The 16,060-nt window shown below is 41.8% G+C and overlaps 1 protein-coding gene across 1 annotated transcript; it reads right to left on the bottom strand.

The window, feature by feature from the left end:
* Positions 1-9,916: 9,916 nt before the first annotated feature.
* On the bottom strand, positions 9,917-16,057 carry TDP2 (tyrosyl-DNA phosphodiesterase 2). The gene is made up of 7 exons (XM_066328050.1): positions 15,836-16,057; positions 15,673-15,761; positions 13,284-13,451; positions 12,481-12,572; positions 11,900-12,018; positions 11,351-11,521; positions 9,917-10,560 (listed from the first exon to the last, which is right to left on the bottom strand). The coding sequence occupies exons 1-7, from the start codon at positions 16,025-16,027 to the stop codon at positions 10,279-10,281; spliced, it is 1,113 nt and encodes a 370-aa protein (XP_066184147.1). The 5' UTR covers positions 16,028-16,057; the 3' UTR covers positions 9,917-10,278.
* Positions 16,058-16,060: the final 3 nt, after the last annotated feature.

Genomic DNA, 16,060 nt, shown 5'->3' with positions numbered 1-16,060 from the left:
TATAGTGGATGCACAGCATCCAGCCAAAAGCACCCATCACAATTAAAAACTGTATTCTTCAAATTGTCACTGATAATGACCTGAAAAGTCTACCCAGCTACTCTGTGGAAATTCTTCTTCAGTGGACTCTGGTGTCTTAATCTTCTCTTACTCTCACAATTCAATTCCAGGGACTTCAGCTTTGATTCAAACTAGCTTGGCACATTGTGCATGCAGTAGCTAACTAATAGTTATCTTTTAACATTATAAACATAAAAGATGTCATTCTGAATATTTTTTAAAAATCCAAATATTAAAAACACATCATTAATTTTAATCAGGCAAATACAATTAATTAAACCCACTGGCTCTGAACTGATAAGAAATGTATTAATTTATAAGTTTTATGACTCTCTGGAAATCTACTAAAAGCATTGTACAATCGTTTGAATAACAGATTTATGTAGTCTTTCATTCAATACAATATATTTGGTATATATTGTTGATAGCTTCCAGCATAAAATAGTGCATACTGGTGCTTTCATTCAATATTGCAGACTGCATACCCACTAAGCACAAAAAAGGATGGTTTCTTCCTAGCAAAATAAGTCAGAAACTGACTTATAGAGATAGTGTGGAGTGTTAAATATTTATATTCTAGTATTTTTACTTAAAATGCTTATTTATAAAATCAATTATGTGAAAGACACTCATTATGTATAAAAAACACATCCATAAAAAAGACATTGTATCTGAAGTATCATGGGCTCATAAAGACAATACATTTTTACTTCAAAAGCTTATTTGTAAAATTGATTACAAAAAAAGGCTCTCATTATAAATAAGACACTGGATCTGAAATACTGTGGGCTCATACAGATAATACATATCATGAATATGACTATCAAAGTTGGTGCTACCTTGTTTCTTTATCTTACTGCAGAAAATACTTTAGCACAAATATTTAGTGCAAGACTACTAAATTCTCCAACCACATCTAAAATATTTATGAAAGCTTTTTACCACATTAACTATGCCTTACAACAATACTCACCTGTATCACAAGAGTGCCCTGAAGGTGTTTGAGGCAGCTCTTGAGTAGTCTCAAAGCTCACCATACAATTCTTCCTTCTTTTACCATCTACTCTTTCAAAAGTTAATTAAAACATCACTCATTGCTATTAAAGAAGGCCATGCCTTTATTTTAATGAGAAAGTAGTAACCTAGCTTTAATTACAAGTCATATAGCAAATTATGAAAAATAGCAATACCCTGAAGTATTTATCACCAAATAGCATCCCACAGAGGAATAAGGCATTATCTAATTGCATCTGGCAGAAGTCTCATCCCAAATAACATGCAATCTCACTGCTCCTTGGATCCACTGTCCAATTTCCCAGCTGCTTTTTTTCAGTGTCGTTTTAAGTTCTGATATTTAATATCTTTAGGACTATTAAAACAAAACAAACAAGCAAACAAAACAACCAAACCACCACAACCACCAAAAAACCCTCCTTACCTGGTAGTTCTGTTTGGAGCTTATACCTCGTTTAATAACAATAAACATGAAAACTTCTCTTTCTCTGTGCCAACTTTTCTGAAGAATGCATTGTGGTTAAACAAATAGATCATTTTCGTTCACTACAAGTGAAATATTAACATATTAAAAGGGCTATTGATACCTGTGAATTCTCAACACTTTTCATTTCTGACATAGTTTTTGATTGTCATGTATTTTCAATTTGTACTTATTTAAAACCTTGCCTCTCTTTGCAGCAGAATGAAATTTGGCTTCACTGATTGCCTCAATGTTATCAGTGCTGTCCAGATTTTTCTTTCCAAAACCCACACACTGCTGGTGCTTTTTTATTTGTCTTGTGCTCAGACAAATAAACAAAATTCAACTAAAAAGATCAGACTAACATTATTCCATGTTCTTTTGAAGTTGAATGACATATTTATTGAACGTGACTTATTTGCTGGCAAAGTACAATACTGCTAAAGAGACAGGAACAACTTGACTGAATCCTCAGGTTGCTTTGAAGTCTTTACAATATTGTCAAATATAAGCTTGGAGAAAAGATAAACGTGCCTTTTCAAAAAATTTGAGTGTTCGTGAAAAAGTGTTCTGATGACTAGAAAAGGTAGACTGTGTGTCTCCTCTTGCAGATACATTTCTTATCTGATAAAATAGAACCTGGAGATAGCCTAAGGGAAAAGGGCTGGCTATGCAAGATGGCCTCATCTAATATTTTTGCAGTCATTTCATACAGGTTCTCAAGGGCAGTATCAGTCTCACTGTTACCATAAAGCTGATAGAGCAATTCTTTAGGGATTAAACATTTTTTTTTCCCTAGAAAACCATGGTGGGAGAGAACATAATGCAAAATACAACCTTTCATTCTCTTTTCCCTCACCTGAGAAGAATGAATAAGAAAAATTCCCCAAATGTGACTTTCAGACATTTTGTGATGTATGTGTGCCACATGAAACCACATATGTCTTCCCACTTCTGCCATTTTTTTAAATATATTCACGTTTCTGCTCTGGACATCACTGCTGAGATTTGAATATCTTTTCTGCCTTCCAGTTACTCCTCCAGCTGCCATAAAAGGTACCTTTGTCGAATCTGAAGATAGCATCATTTTAATTTCAGAAGACACATAATCTACATAACCAGTCTTGTATAAGCTGACTGCTAAATTTCTGAGTATGTGTGAAAATCTTGTGTCTCTTTTTATGATTGGGCTAGGGGATTTGCTAATGTAGTTTATGTCATCATTGCATGAAGAAGGAATTTTTTTCTCTTTCTTTAGGATATACAAGTAGTAAGATTTTTTAAATCTGAAAACCTTTTCTTCCAAGAACCATGCATGAACCAAGCCAAAATTGCTGTCTCATGTATACAGATCATCACCTTACACACACTAAGGTGAAGTTAAATGAATCAGAGAAAATTGAAAAGAAGTAAAACATCTCTGATCTGCAGGTGTAAGGTGGACAAAAATATAAGATCTTTATGTCTTAGATCTGGTTTGTTATACACACAAGCTGTTATCTGGAAGCTAACAGCTTGTAGAGACTGTTTGTTTTCCCTTCACAGCCAGCATTGCATTTGGTAAAATAAACTCAGAAACAAAATTTGGAACTGCATTGTGCCCAGAGCCCGATAGGATTAGAAATTCAAAGCACCTCTAGTTGATCAACTTATACATTTGTCACTGGTCTAGTGCAATGAAGATGATCTGATAAAGATCACACTATGGTAGTTCTTCTTTTGCACTGGCTGCTGAACAGATAGGAACTGTTTCCTGTGGCAAACTCCCTTTGCCAGTGATGCAGATTATGGTAATTCCACAGGCAAATCAAAGCTACTTTTTGTCTTTATTTTCATCTGAAAAATAAGTTGGTCTGTTGTACACTACGCAGTCACTTACTACTCATTTTTCTTTGCTGATGTGTAAGAGTTGAAGCATAAAGTGATCCTCAAATGTTGATAAAGTGAGGCAACAGCTGCTATTGTGACCACAACTACAGCAGTACCACAATCACATAAATCAAGTTTTCATTTATCTTTGAGCCAGCATACAGTAGAAAATATCCTTAAAATGGAACTCAGTTGTAGCTAAAGAAATGCACTGATTTTTCTGCATGGAGAATAACAGGGACAAAAGCTGTCCTTAGGAAACAGCAACAAAACAGTAAAGTTTTTCTTACTCATTTGCATTCAAGGGCTTTTCCCCACACCTTGGAAATGTCTTGGAAATTGTTTGCAAAATGGTCTTTCCTATATGCTCTTTAATATTTTTCTCACTAAACTATTACTAACAAAACAAACATAACAATGCCCTGCCATCCACAGCAAGAGGAAAGCCGAGGAATTAGATTTATTTGTAAAATGGTAAAGGGCAATTCATAGTGTGGATAAGCATTTTTTGTATGCATTTATTAATTTGTGAACTACAGTATATCTCATCTTTCAACAACAGCTGATGTGTCCACCTTCCTCTGGAAACCCCTGCAGGTTCCATTATAAGAAATATAAATAACATGTTTTAATAAGATATGGATTAATTATGTTGGGAAAGCTGACATTTTCATCCATCATTCTAAATGTTGTTTAATGACGGATTACCAGACCACAATTCCTCTGATATGAGATAAAATAAAACAGCAGGCTGTTTCAGCAGAGTAGTCCAAGGAGATGACAATAAATCTGCTCAGTCATCATATCAACAATCTGGTTTCCACTAATAAGGATATTATTATTTCATTTAGACTTGTTCAGGCATCACAGATTATTTTATTTCAGTCAGTCAGTGGGAGCAAGCACAGTATTTTATTCTCAGAGTTGTAAAGAACCAAGCTTTGAGAGAGAACAGTACATGCAGCTTAGCAGGCTTCAAGCAGAATGAAGAAAGCTACCAATCCCCTTTCAAACCAAAAATACATTGTGAAAGAACATTTTGTTTTCAACCTAGTTAACTAAACTGAAAAGCCTCAACCAAAGGATACAGTTTGAGAAGCTGATCTTTTGGAAACAGTTACTGGGCCCTTTGTGATTTGTGATTCACCCAGGTTATGTTGTATATTTATACCTAGGATCATTCAGACTATCTTTTGGCCTGAAAAAATGGACTGAAAATAACTGCAATAAAAATAATTCCTCTTTTTTCCTCGTTTCATGCTTATAAGGGAGAAAGCATTTAAAGTTTATTAACAGAAGACTAACACAGGCTAGAATTTTCTTTGCCAGCCAGTCCTAATAAATTCCCCCTCCTAGCAATCTAATCAACTTCACTCAGTGCCCTCGATCTCCTCAGAATGTTTTGTAATGGTGGATAACTACCATACAGAGCATGTCCAGTGCCCAGCAAAGCCACACACGTGGGGGATCTTTCAGTAGTTGAGTACATTCAATCTTCTATCCCAGACTGCAAACAAGAGGAGCAGGGGGTCTGTGGAAAACACATCACGCATACGTGAATAATCCTTGCTGCTTTACCAGTTACTTTTCCACAAAATAAGGAAATATTAAAATACTGGCTCCTCCACTCTCCAAAGACCAGAAAGGTGACAGCATTGCTGTGCTAAGTTATAATCTGTTCCTTGCAGAAAGGAATTTTTCCAACTCTGCTCCAAAACCTACTTACCAAGTTATCATGGACCTGACTCGTTTTCTCTGCTTATGGGCATCCCCTGATGTCAATAAAACAGGATTTTCCTCAACAGAAAAAGCAAAAACACAGTGGTGGGGTGTAATTTTGGACTGTACGCTTGAAGTGGTTTGTTCCATTTTCCCCCCATGCTGTTACTTTGTTCCCAGTTACTCCATCCTTCCCCTCTTCTCTGTCATCCCCCAAACCTTGCCCCTTGCTCCAGGATGCCCCATTTCAGGCCCCCCTTGAACCAACCCCCTGCCCATTGCCCCACCTACCTGATTGTCAATCTGTGTTTGACCCCGCCCTTAGCTCTGGAAAGTTCTATGGTGTCCAAAGAACAATTGGTTTGCTCAATTTGTACCCTCCCATTATGTTCCCCCATTGGTCATTGTTCTGTAAGTCCCTCCTTGAGCTCCTCCGCTCTTTGTCTCGGTTTGGTTTCTGCACTGCATCCTCCCCTTGTTCCACGCCTGCTTAAAAGTCAGTGCAAGGGTCTGTAATGGGGCTGTCTCCCTCCCTGACCCTCTGGATTAATAAACTCCCTTAAGAACCTCAGGGAGCACTCCTCCCTGCTCTTGGTCCTGGTCCTCGGTGCTGTCTCATCCAAGGCTGTGGGGAGCAGAAGCAGCCCTGCTCTGCACCTCCACCTGGAATGATCCAGGTCTAGGGAAGGCCACTCTTGGCACAGATCGGGGTGAGGGGCCAGCCAGGGATTTCCCTCGGTCACGTCTAAATACAAGATCTTTATACTCTAGTCGTGGAACCTCTGAACTGAAGTGTTTCTGCACTGCATCCTCCCCTTGTTCCACCCCCGCTTAGAAGACAGTGCAAGGGTCTGTAATGGGGCTGTCCCCCTCCCTGACCCTCTCGAGGCACGAATTCCTTTGAGAGCCCCGCAGAGGGCTGTTCCCTGCCAGACATCCAAGGGTAGTTAGGAGACCTGGCAAGCACCCATCCCATCACCATCAAATGACCCTTCTGCTACTCACTTGGTGCTGCTGGCAGGGAAGCCCTGTCTCCAGGCATAGCACTACTGGGAGGTTTCTCCCGTTGCTGGTGCAGCCCTCTGGGAACCCTGAACCCTGCTCTCCTCCCATGCCTACCTGCCTTGTTCACAAGCCAGCCATCTGCTTGGAGGTGCAGAACATGCACAGATTTGGTTACCGAACCTTGGTGAGATAGTGCTGTGCTTCTGCAGAAAGACCCTTTTCCACACCTTCCATCCTAAATAGAAAAAAAATCAGACCTCTTTGAGTCCAAGGAAGTGTGTGCCAACACTGAAAAGGATCATTGCATTCACCTCCAGGGCATCCGAGACAAAATTTTTTCCTGATTTTTCAATAATGGGGAGAATTCTGGAAAGCCACAAGAAAGTCAGTTCCCTTTCTCGGACATGTTTTCCAGCCTTGCCAGCTGTACTTACACACGGCATCTACTTCCAGGCCCAGGTCAAGGGTCTGCCTCAACAAATGATTTCCGAGTAGGTTTTTAGTAGCTCTTCTGTCCCACCAGTAAGAAGAAAAACTTAGAGCAAAATGTTATAATGGTGTGGTGTAATCCGTCCTGTTTGTCTTTCATTTAAGTGCTATCACTGCAGAAACAGTGTAACTTCCATTTCAATTGTAATTAGGCAGTGTTTCAGCCCACCATTCCTTCCTGTTCAAGCCTCCTGCTTCTTCAAATGTCACTGTTGGATGAAGACTTCTCAGTCACTGGTAGTCTCTTTCCTCTGACGTGTTACACAACAGGCTACGTCTCCAAGAAACAAAAAAATGCAATCGATGCATCTTCGTGAATGAACATTTAGGATACTCTCAGTGAACCAAAACCCTGGGAAATTTATCTGTAATTTCCCCCCGCTTTTTTTCATTTTAAATGCATCTACTTATTATTTAACTATGTTAATATGTTGAACATTTCTTGATTTAATTCTAGGTATATCTCTTCTCTTTTAGCAAGTTCAGGCTCTTTTGGTGTAGAAGTGTTTAAGACCGGTTGGATTCTCAGAAGAAGAAATTGCTTCTCTTGGTAACTGGATCAAAGAATTGATAAAATAATGCCTCCAATTGTACATGATTTCCACGAGTACAGGTTCCTGTTAATTATTAATTTTATCACCTTCACATTTGTATCAATCCTTTGGGCTGTAGAGGTGCCATAATACTAGGCTACTGAATCAAGAAAATAAATCAAATTACAAATTGCAGGTCAAGAAAAGTTTTGTTTGGTCTCACTTTGCTGTTTGTACCCCTTCAAGTTTTAGTTGCTGTATTCAGCAGACATTTTACCTTCTACATCACTGATTAAATCAAGAGGCAAATTAATTGAAAGGCTCTGACTGCTCTTCATTGTCAGTAATTTAGATGCTTATTAAGTGGTTTTAAAGAACATCGAACTAAAGATGTACTGCTTCACATCCAGGAGTCAGTGAAACATTTTGTGTTTATGTCTTCTTCCAAAGTATTACCACTTGTGTAGTTCAAGAACGCTTTCAAAGGATGGATGCATAATTTCCTCATTTTGGAAGAATGACTAACCACTAATTGCACTGAATTCAGTCTTGCTCTTACCTACTGTTTATAATTATAAAAATGAATTGGCCCATACAAGTGTTATGTCTTTTCTTGCTCTTACATCCCCCCTCACTATCTACTCCAAAGGGTAAGAAACACTGCTGATCATAGAAGGAATCAGTCAATGTTAGAAATGGATCTGCAGTTCAGGCATCAAGATGGATCACATGCTACTCCAAATGCTTTTCTTTCCTGCTTTCTTTCCCCAATTTAAAACCCTAGGACAACAGGTGTCAGCCTCTTTGATGTCTTCCAAAATACTCCAGAAGGTGTAGCCACATAAACAAAAGCAGCCATAATGCAGAAGGCCATATAATCTGGTGACAAAACACGACTTTATTGTCCTTTTCCTTTCTGTTAGGAAGAAACAGTGTTAGAAAAGTGAAACAGCCTTCACCTTCCCCACAAATCCCTCGGCTGGAACGGCCAGGGAGGGGGTGGAGGTGTAAGCCCTGACAACAAACCCCATGACATTTCTTCAGAGGCTCTTGGTAAGGAACACGATTTTCATGGAGCGAGTCATAATGTGTGATCTGTGCCAACGCCATTCTAAGCCCAGAAGGAAAAACCCGGCAGTTGTACCTATTTTTCACTTTCTTGTAGAACTATTTATTTGAGAATAGGAAGAAGAGATGATGGGCTCAACACGAGTTTAAAAATGTATCAGTGATTTCTCCCTCCTTGTTTCTGCAGCTGAGTTATTATAAAATAATGGGGTATGTTGAAAGCCAATCAAGGATTGGACAGCCTTCCCAAAACCGGCTGTTGTCTTTCACTTTTCATAAAAAGAATTTGCTGATCAATGTTTAACGAAGTGACAGCAGAACAGGAAGAGACTTCTGCAGCTGATTTCTGAGGAGCTAATTAACCTCCTGAGGTTTTTCTGCTCCTGTAGTAAGGCCACCTGGGCCTCCTGCTGAAAGAAAGGAAAACCACACCTACCTCAGGCCTCCCTGTTCCTGCCCCAAGAGGAAAAGCTGCTAACTTACTCAGGACAGGTTTAGACTGGACATATCAGGATGGATATCTTGACTGAAAGAGCAATCAAACACTTTAACGGGCTGTAAATTACTGTCCAAGAATGCGATCATGGGTAAGGTTGGAAGTGAACACCAGCAGTCATTAAGGCCAACCTCCTGGCTGAAGCACAGTCAGTCCACTGGAGCACCACACTAGTAAGGAGGGTGCCCAGGCGGCTTTTGAATCTCTCCAGTGAGGGAAACCCCCTCTCCAGGCAGCCTTGATCCAGTGCTCAACCATCTGCCCAGCAAGGAAGTTCTTCGTGTCCCAGCTGAACTTCCTGGAACTTCCTTCCGTGCATGCGTTTGCAAACCAAATTAAGTTCCGCAAACAGAGTCTGTTTTGCCCATGAGGATAACTGGGAAGTGTCTTTATCTCAACCCATGAGTTTTTTCTGATTTCTTCCTCCCATCTTGTTGGAGAAGGGGACTGAGACAATGGCTGTGTGGCAGACTGGCTACCAGGTGGAAGCGAGCCACCAACCACAGTAGTGCAGGAAGTACAAGCTGTTTGTAAGCTTTGGGCTCAAAAACAAAGACCAACAACAATAACAAAAAGAAGTAAAAAAATGTCAAACTCCATTCACTTCATGTCACTGACAGATTTTTCTGTCCTTCTTCTCCACGCCTGTCACTGAACTTCACATCAGAAAGTTAGGAGACTTTCCCCTTGGAACCAGCATTGCACTTCTATGAAGCAATGGCTTCTACAGTATTGATTACACAGTTCGTAGAGCAGGAAGGTCTGGCTGATCTTCTGCAAAGGCCTTGAGCTGTCCAGGCTTTGCCCAGCAGTTTATGAGAGCTTCTAGGAGCTCACTGAAACACGTCTTAATCTGCACCTCATATCCAGGCTAATAACCACAAAGTAAGGTGCACACCATCCCAGGGGAACAAACTCCATGCACCTGCCTGTATCATTTTCTTGTCAAATAGAAGGCATATTGTTGTTAAATCTGTTCAACAGTAGTTCAGCTTCTACTTAGGAAACCCTTATTTCATGACAATGTAGTCATTCTTTGCTCAGCTCACTTAACTGTCTTGCCTGAAGCGGTGTGTACATTCAACTCAAACTTCAGAAGCTAACAAAAAAAGAACACCCGAGAAAAGACAAGGTGGTAAAGGATGATGGGAATGGTAAAATGAAGGTTATATAAACAATGAAGGCACAAGAAAAGTAGTCTTAAAATAAAAAAAAAGTAGCCTTTATTGTGAGATCATAGTACATGGCAAAGTAAGTGTCTTTGAAATCACTGAGTATGTTTATGAAATGTATTTACAGATCTTTCCTGCCATTTTAAAACTAGAATTGGTTTGGTTTTGTGAATACTTTTAAAAATAAATATTATAAAACATGGTTCAAGAAAAGATGCATACAGTAGGAAAAGGGAAACCTGGCTTGAAATTAAGACATTCCTGCAGAAGCCAAGAACAAAAATGTATTATGGTTGAGAACTTAAATATGGCCTACCTTAAACCAAGAGGGTAAAATTTTGCAAAAACAAGAATAGATCACCTAAAAACTAATGATGCAATTCTTCTTTTTTATAATATAACATCAAAATTACACAGAATGCCCCAGTGATCGCTAGGAAATCTGCCACATTCAAGTTTTTCCAACCCAATTAAGTCCATGCTTCGTGGAATGAAATGCCCCCCTTCCACTGCAGGCTTAAAGTAAATACGGTCAAACCTCATCTTGCACTTGTAAGCTGCATTTAGGTTGGTGTTGGACTGGGTGTCCCAAGTGTAGCGGCAGTGTTGAGGTTTGCCCAAAAACTCCCAGACATCCTGAATGTTGTCAGGCAGATCACGAAGTTTAGTAACCTGAAGGTAGAAGGAGAAAACAAATTCCACAAGATAGTGAATTCACGAACTCTGCCATCAAAAACCAGAACTGAGTTGTCACAGCACTGGATTTTTTCTGCGAAATTTAAGTTGTTAAAAATCAAAGATCTTGGGATGTTTCTAACCTATGGTATGCCTCCATACGCTAAAGCATGACCATTCCATGTAGCACTTTCTAAATCCAAAACACGTTCCAAATGTTCAGCTCTGAAATGTTGAGCTGTAGGGGCCACCACCACATTTCCATGAAGCCAATGTCATTCCAGTTCACTGCAATGAAATTTCACGCTAGGGAGAGGTGAAACTCTGACCTTCTAGGAATAATATGCAAATTTCCCTTTTGGTATCAGAAGTCAAAAACTACTTCTAATTTTGAATGTCTTGATAAGCAGGATTAAGATCTATTTCTCCAAAGCACCCTCCTCCTTCACTGATTCTACAAGCTCTGAGAATTGGAGAGTTGAACGAGTCAAGACCAGGTTCTCAAAAGGAGAAGATGTTTTTGAAGTCAAAACTTTCACCAAATCCGCCTGCATCTGCTCAGATATAAATATTGTTATTAAAGCATTTCGTTTTTGGGAAGGGGTCTCCATATCAATCCCGTGAGCTATAACAACCCTTACTTCTACTTAGTCACAGTTACACATTTAAGTGTTGAATATTTCTGTTCTGCCTCAGCAGGTAATTCCTCAGAAAGACAACAGAAAAGCCGGAGAAGGTTTCGTCAAAATACCTTTTCTAAATAACAAACTTGCTTATTTCTATTTACCTCACTGTCTCTGAGGTTTGTATCCCCTCCAAATATAACAGTGGTGGACTCAGATTCCTTCTGCATTTTGGTTAACACGGTTTGTAGTTGCTTTATCCGTTCCTTGGAGTGATCTTTAGTGCTCTCCAGATGAGAGGTCATAAGGCAGAGTTCAATACCAGATATGCTCACCTATGTGTGAAACAAAGAGGCAGCACTCTTAGCCACATCATGATGATAAGCTCAAAGACAAAATCTAATCACAAAGCAAATGACTGAATGACAGAGCTCTGGTTAACACTAGTTCTACATTGGGAGAAAAGGGGCTGACTGAAGTATAACAGGCTTGTAGTTTTGTTTTCAGAGGTTATGAGGCTTGAAAACAAAAGATGGTAAGTAACGTGCATAAAAGATTTGTCAGTTTCAGATGCAACTGGGTTTATATGCTTGGAGGAGAAGCTTTTCTGCTCTTTGAGATTGTCATAGAGAAGAAGCCAGTTCAGCCCTTCCTGGGATTTTTTTGTTTGGAAGGCAGAAGTACAGCTGCTTAGTACATCCTGACTCACTCACGTGCACAACCAAAAGGTTCCTCTTCATGGCAGTTGTTGGAAAAGGTATTATCTCCTGCTTCAGTAGCTTCACTCTCGATTTCTTTAACATTATGACAGTGAAATACTCCTCTGTGTTACCTAGAGAGGACCCAGCAAAGAAATGTTTGAGGACATCTTCTGCTGTGCCACAGCAGAACAGACATGAAGCAGCTAAGGTTCTGAAAGTGACCTTTCTATCACAACCTGTGCAAATGCAATGATTTTTGCATAATAATGGTCTGAAATTTTCAGATTTTTTAAAATGCAAATACATAAAAAATTACTTATCTGTGGTACTTTTTGACTACCCTTGCTCTACCCATCTTTCAAAACGTAGAAAAAAATACAAAGGAAAACACCAGAAAAGCAAGCTTTTCACATGTATAATTTGCATCAAGATACATGCTGATACCAAAACACAGAAGCACTGAGTGCTTCCTTCTTCACTTTACTCTTTATGTTCTTTAAAATGGTTGGAGGTTTTGGCAAGGGAGACAGAAAAAATCCTAATTTGCTTTCTGGGGGCTTTTTTGCCTTTAGCACCAGAGGGCTTCTTCTTACCTGGAATAATAGTGTAATTGCTTGCCTTCATGTGGAGAAGAGGGAGATGTGGTGGGATGACCTCCTGTAAAAACACAACATCCGGACTGTATCTGAAATCAACAAGGCAAGAAAAAATTCAGTTAATTACTGAGAAGTAGTACTCCAACACTCTGAGGCCAAATGGAAAAAATTAGAGATTTCAGGTGCACCTCGCTCTCATTTTCTTAGGCTTTTTAAGACTCTGCTCCTCAAAAAAGAAAAATCTATCTGCATTGTACTTAGCAGCATGTAGACACCATCATTATTAAAAGGGAGGAAACCTCCCTTTAGTAAATAATTGTTAATAACTGTTTTAATAATGATTGTTATTTTGAACATGAAAACCACATGGTAGTAAAATGCATGACTTCCTTATACCCCAATCTTGCAGGTTTCATACACTACATACATGAGGAATTCAACTTAAACAGCTGCGAAGTAGATTTGGGACATGTTCCTTGAAAGATTCTCACGTACATGATGCAATTATGAACTATGTTCATGATGTACATTTGCATCTTCAACAATATTGCACATTATTTGACTTTTAAAGTAGCCATCTCAAAATATTTAACCTCTGGGATGCTGCACAGGTTCACACCTCTTACAGTCAGTATAACAACTCTCAGCTACTTAGGATTTATATAGTGATTCATCTGTTGCATCTAACAAACATTAAGATAATTGAGGCATGAAGGTGTGTCAATACTTAAAAACAAACAGCTTCTTTTGTTGTTGTTGAATCCAGGTACATGACAATACAAAGAGGAGGCTGTACTTACAATGCCAGGTATGTACAGACTCCTCTAGCTCGATCTTTCAGATTTCCTGGATCCAGCCCATCAATGTTCCAGGTGATCAGTGAGAAGTTGCTGTCATCTTCTTTTTGCTGTGAGTCTTCACTACTGACACCAGCATTACTTGTAGTTCCATCTGCAGTGAGGTCAATGCTGCAGAGAGAGTGTGTTTGTTTGTTAACATGAATAATACTAATCTATCTGTGACTGACACACCTTCTAAAGCATGTGTTGATCTCAACATTGTTTAAGAGCACAGTAACTAAAACATACAGGCCCCAGTCACACAGAGCTGCGGTACACAGGTGAAGTTAATGGATTTTCCTCCTCCTTAGAGATGCAAGACAACATTTATTACATTCACATAAGTTAATCAGATGGTAATCAACGTCGTCCAAAGCACTCGAGTAGTTCTTGTATTTCTCCACCATCCCAGTCTTACCCTGTGTACTTCAGAAACAAGCTGCTTCCAAGTGGATTCCCCTTGGGGTCACAAGTCCTGCCAACAAACCTGTTCCAAGACGGGCTCCTCTGTCCATGTGCCCACAGATGCTGCCAGGAGTCTGCTCCAGCATGGGCTTCCCATGGGGTCAGCCTTTTCAGGCACTCACAGAGAGTGTAGAGTCCTCCCCAGGCTGCAGGAGCATCTCTGCTCAGCTGTGATCCTCCATGAGCTTGCAGGGGCACAGCTGCCTCACCGTGCACTGCGCATGAGCTGCAGGAGAATCTCTGCTCCTGCACCTGGAGCACCTCCTGCCCTTCCTTCTTTGCTGACCCTTGGTGTCTGCAGGGCTGCTTTCAGTTCTCTCTTCTGCTGCAGATGTTGTTGTGCAGCAACTGTTTAACCTTACGTACATTATCCCAGAGACGCTGCCACCCTCGCTGATGGGCACAGCATGGTTCCACAGGTCTGCCTTGAAGCCAGCTGACCTTGGCCCTGTCTGACACAGAGGAAGCTTCTGGCAGCTTCTCACAGGAGCTACCCCTGTAGCCCCTCACTACCAAAACATTGCCAAGCAAACCCGGTCAGAACAATGTTGATAACACACTGATGTTTTTCTTGTTGCTAACTAGTGCTTACCTCAAGACAGACTTTTCAGCTTCTCATGCTCTGCCATGTGCTTAAGAAGCTGAGAAGAAACATGACCAGGAGAACTGGCCTGAAGTGGCAAAAGGGATATTTCATACCACAGATCATCGTGTTCAGTGAATGATCTTGGAGGGAATTGGCCAGGAGGAGACAACTGCTGCTTAGAGATGGGCTGGGCATCAGTCAGTGGGTGCTGAGCAATTGTACTTTGCATCAGTTATCTTTCTTCACTTCCATGTCTCTCTGTTTTTGTTATCTCCATTTTTATTACAATTAGTTTTGTATTATTGTCATTAATTTTATTTCTTTGTAAAATTCTTTATACTTCAACCTATGGATTTCATCCTTTTTTTCAATTCTCTTTCCCAGCCCACTGAGAGGGTCGGTGGTGGTATGTGAGGGTGTCATGCTACTTGGTTGGTATTTGGGGTTAAACAACAGCAGGCAGGGATGCAGAGAAGTTCAATTCCACATGCAGGTCAATACACTCAGTACATGCTCCAGCTGTGCTGTGAGATGGTGTGTGTAAGACACAGATCTTACATCTTAACTTTCACAGGTACATTTAACAAGGTGTGCGTGTACATGCCCATTTTATTTATATGGAACTAAAAATACGCATACATCCAGCAAAATAAAAATATGCATAATTTACATATATACAAATGTGCGTACAGTAAAATCTGCACTCGTATTGCTGCAGAACACGAGGCAATGAGAAGAAAACGTGCCTGCGCCTTCTCCAAAAGGCTCAGAATCCACCAGTCCAGAGGATCCACGGAGGGAAAATGCAGCCCAAAAGCCTGACAGCCTCTCCACGGGAGAGAAACGCCGGGAAAGGACGAGAACGGGTGCAGAAAAGGAACAGGAGCCACCTGCCTCAGCCGAGGTGCGATGCCCGGCGGGAGCGGAGCGCTGCTCCCCGAGTTACGCCTCGGCCCGGCGATGGCTCTCCCCGGCTGTGGGGGCCCAGCGCCTGCCCGCGGGGGGAATTCTGCCTTCATCCAGGGAGGGGATCCTGCCTTCATCCAGGGAGGGGATCCTGCCTTCCCCCGGGAGGGGATCCTGCCTTCATCCAGGGAGGGGATCCTTCCTTCCCCCGCGGAGGGGATCCTGCCTTCCTCCGGGAGGGGATCCTGCCTTCCCCCGCGGAGGGGATCCTGCCTTCCCCCGCGGAGGGGATCCTGCCTTCCCCCGGGGAGGGGATCCTGCCTTCCCCCGCGGAGGGGATCCTGCCTTCCCCCGGGGAGGCTCTGCTCCCCATCCCCTGTCCCTGTCACCTACCAGCTGCCGGTGTCCCCGCAGGCCGGGGCCGCCCTGCCCGCCGCTGTCTCCGCGTCCCGCGGCGGGTCGAAATAGGCGTTCAGCGCCCTCTGAAACACAGGGGCGGCTGGCAGGGAGGGGCCGGCGCCGGGCAGCCCCATTGCCCCGCCGGCCCCGGCCGTACCTCCATGTGCCAGTCGCTGTCGGCCAGGAAGCGGCTCGCCACGGCCGCGTCGCTGCTGGTGATGGCGGCGAACTCGGAGCAGAGCTCCTTCCTCCGCTTGGCGACGTGCAGCGCCTCCCGTTCCTCATCCTCCAGCTCCCGCTTGCGCCCCGGCGGTGGCGGGCTGGGCGCCGCCCGGGCTCCCTCCTCCATGGCCGCGGCGGAAGGCGGGCAGGCACCGCCCGC

This window comes from Sylvia atricapilla, chromosome 1, assembly GCF_009819655.1.
Source record: "Sylvia atricapilla isolate bSylAtr1 chromosome 1, bSylAtr1.pri, whole genome shotgun sequence".
NCBI classification, from domain to species: Eukaryota; Metazoa; Chordata; class Aves; order Passeriformes; family Sylviidae; genus Sylvia; species Sylvia atricapilla.
Note: the sequence above shows the minus strand (reverse complement) of the source record. Positions and strands in the feature narration are given on the sequence as shown.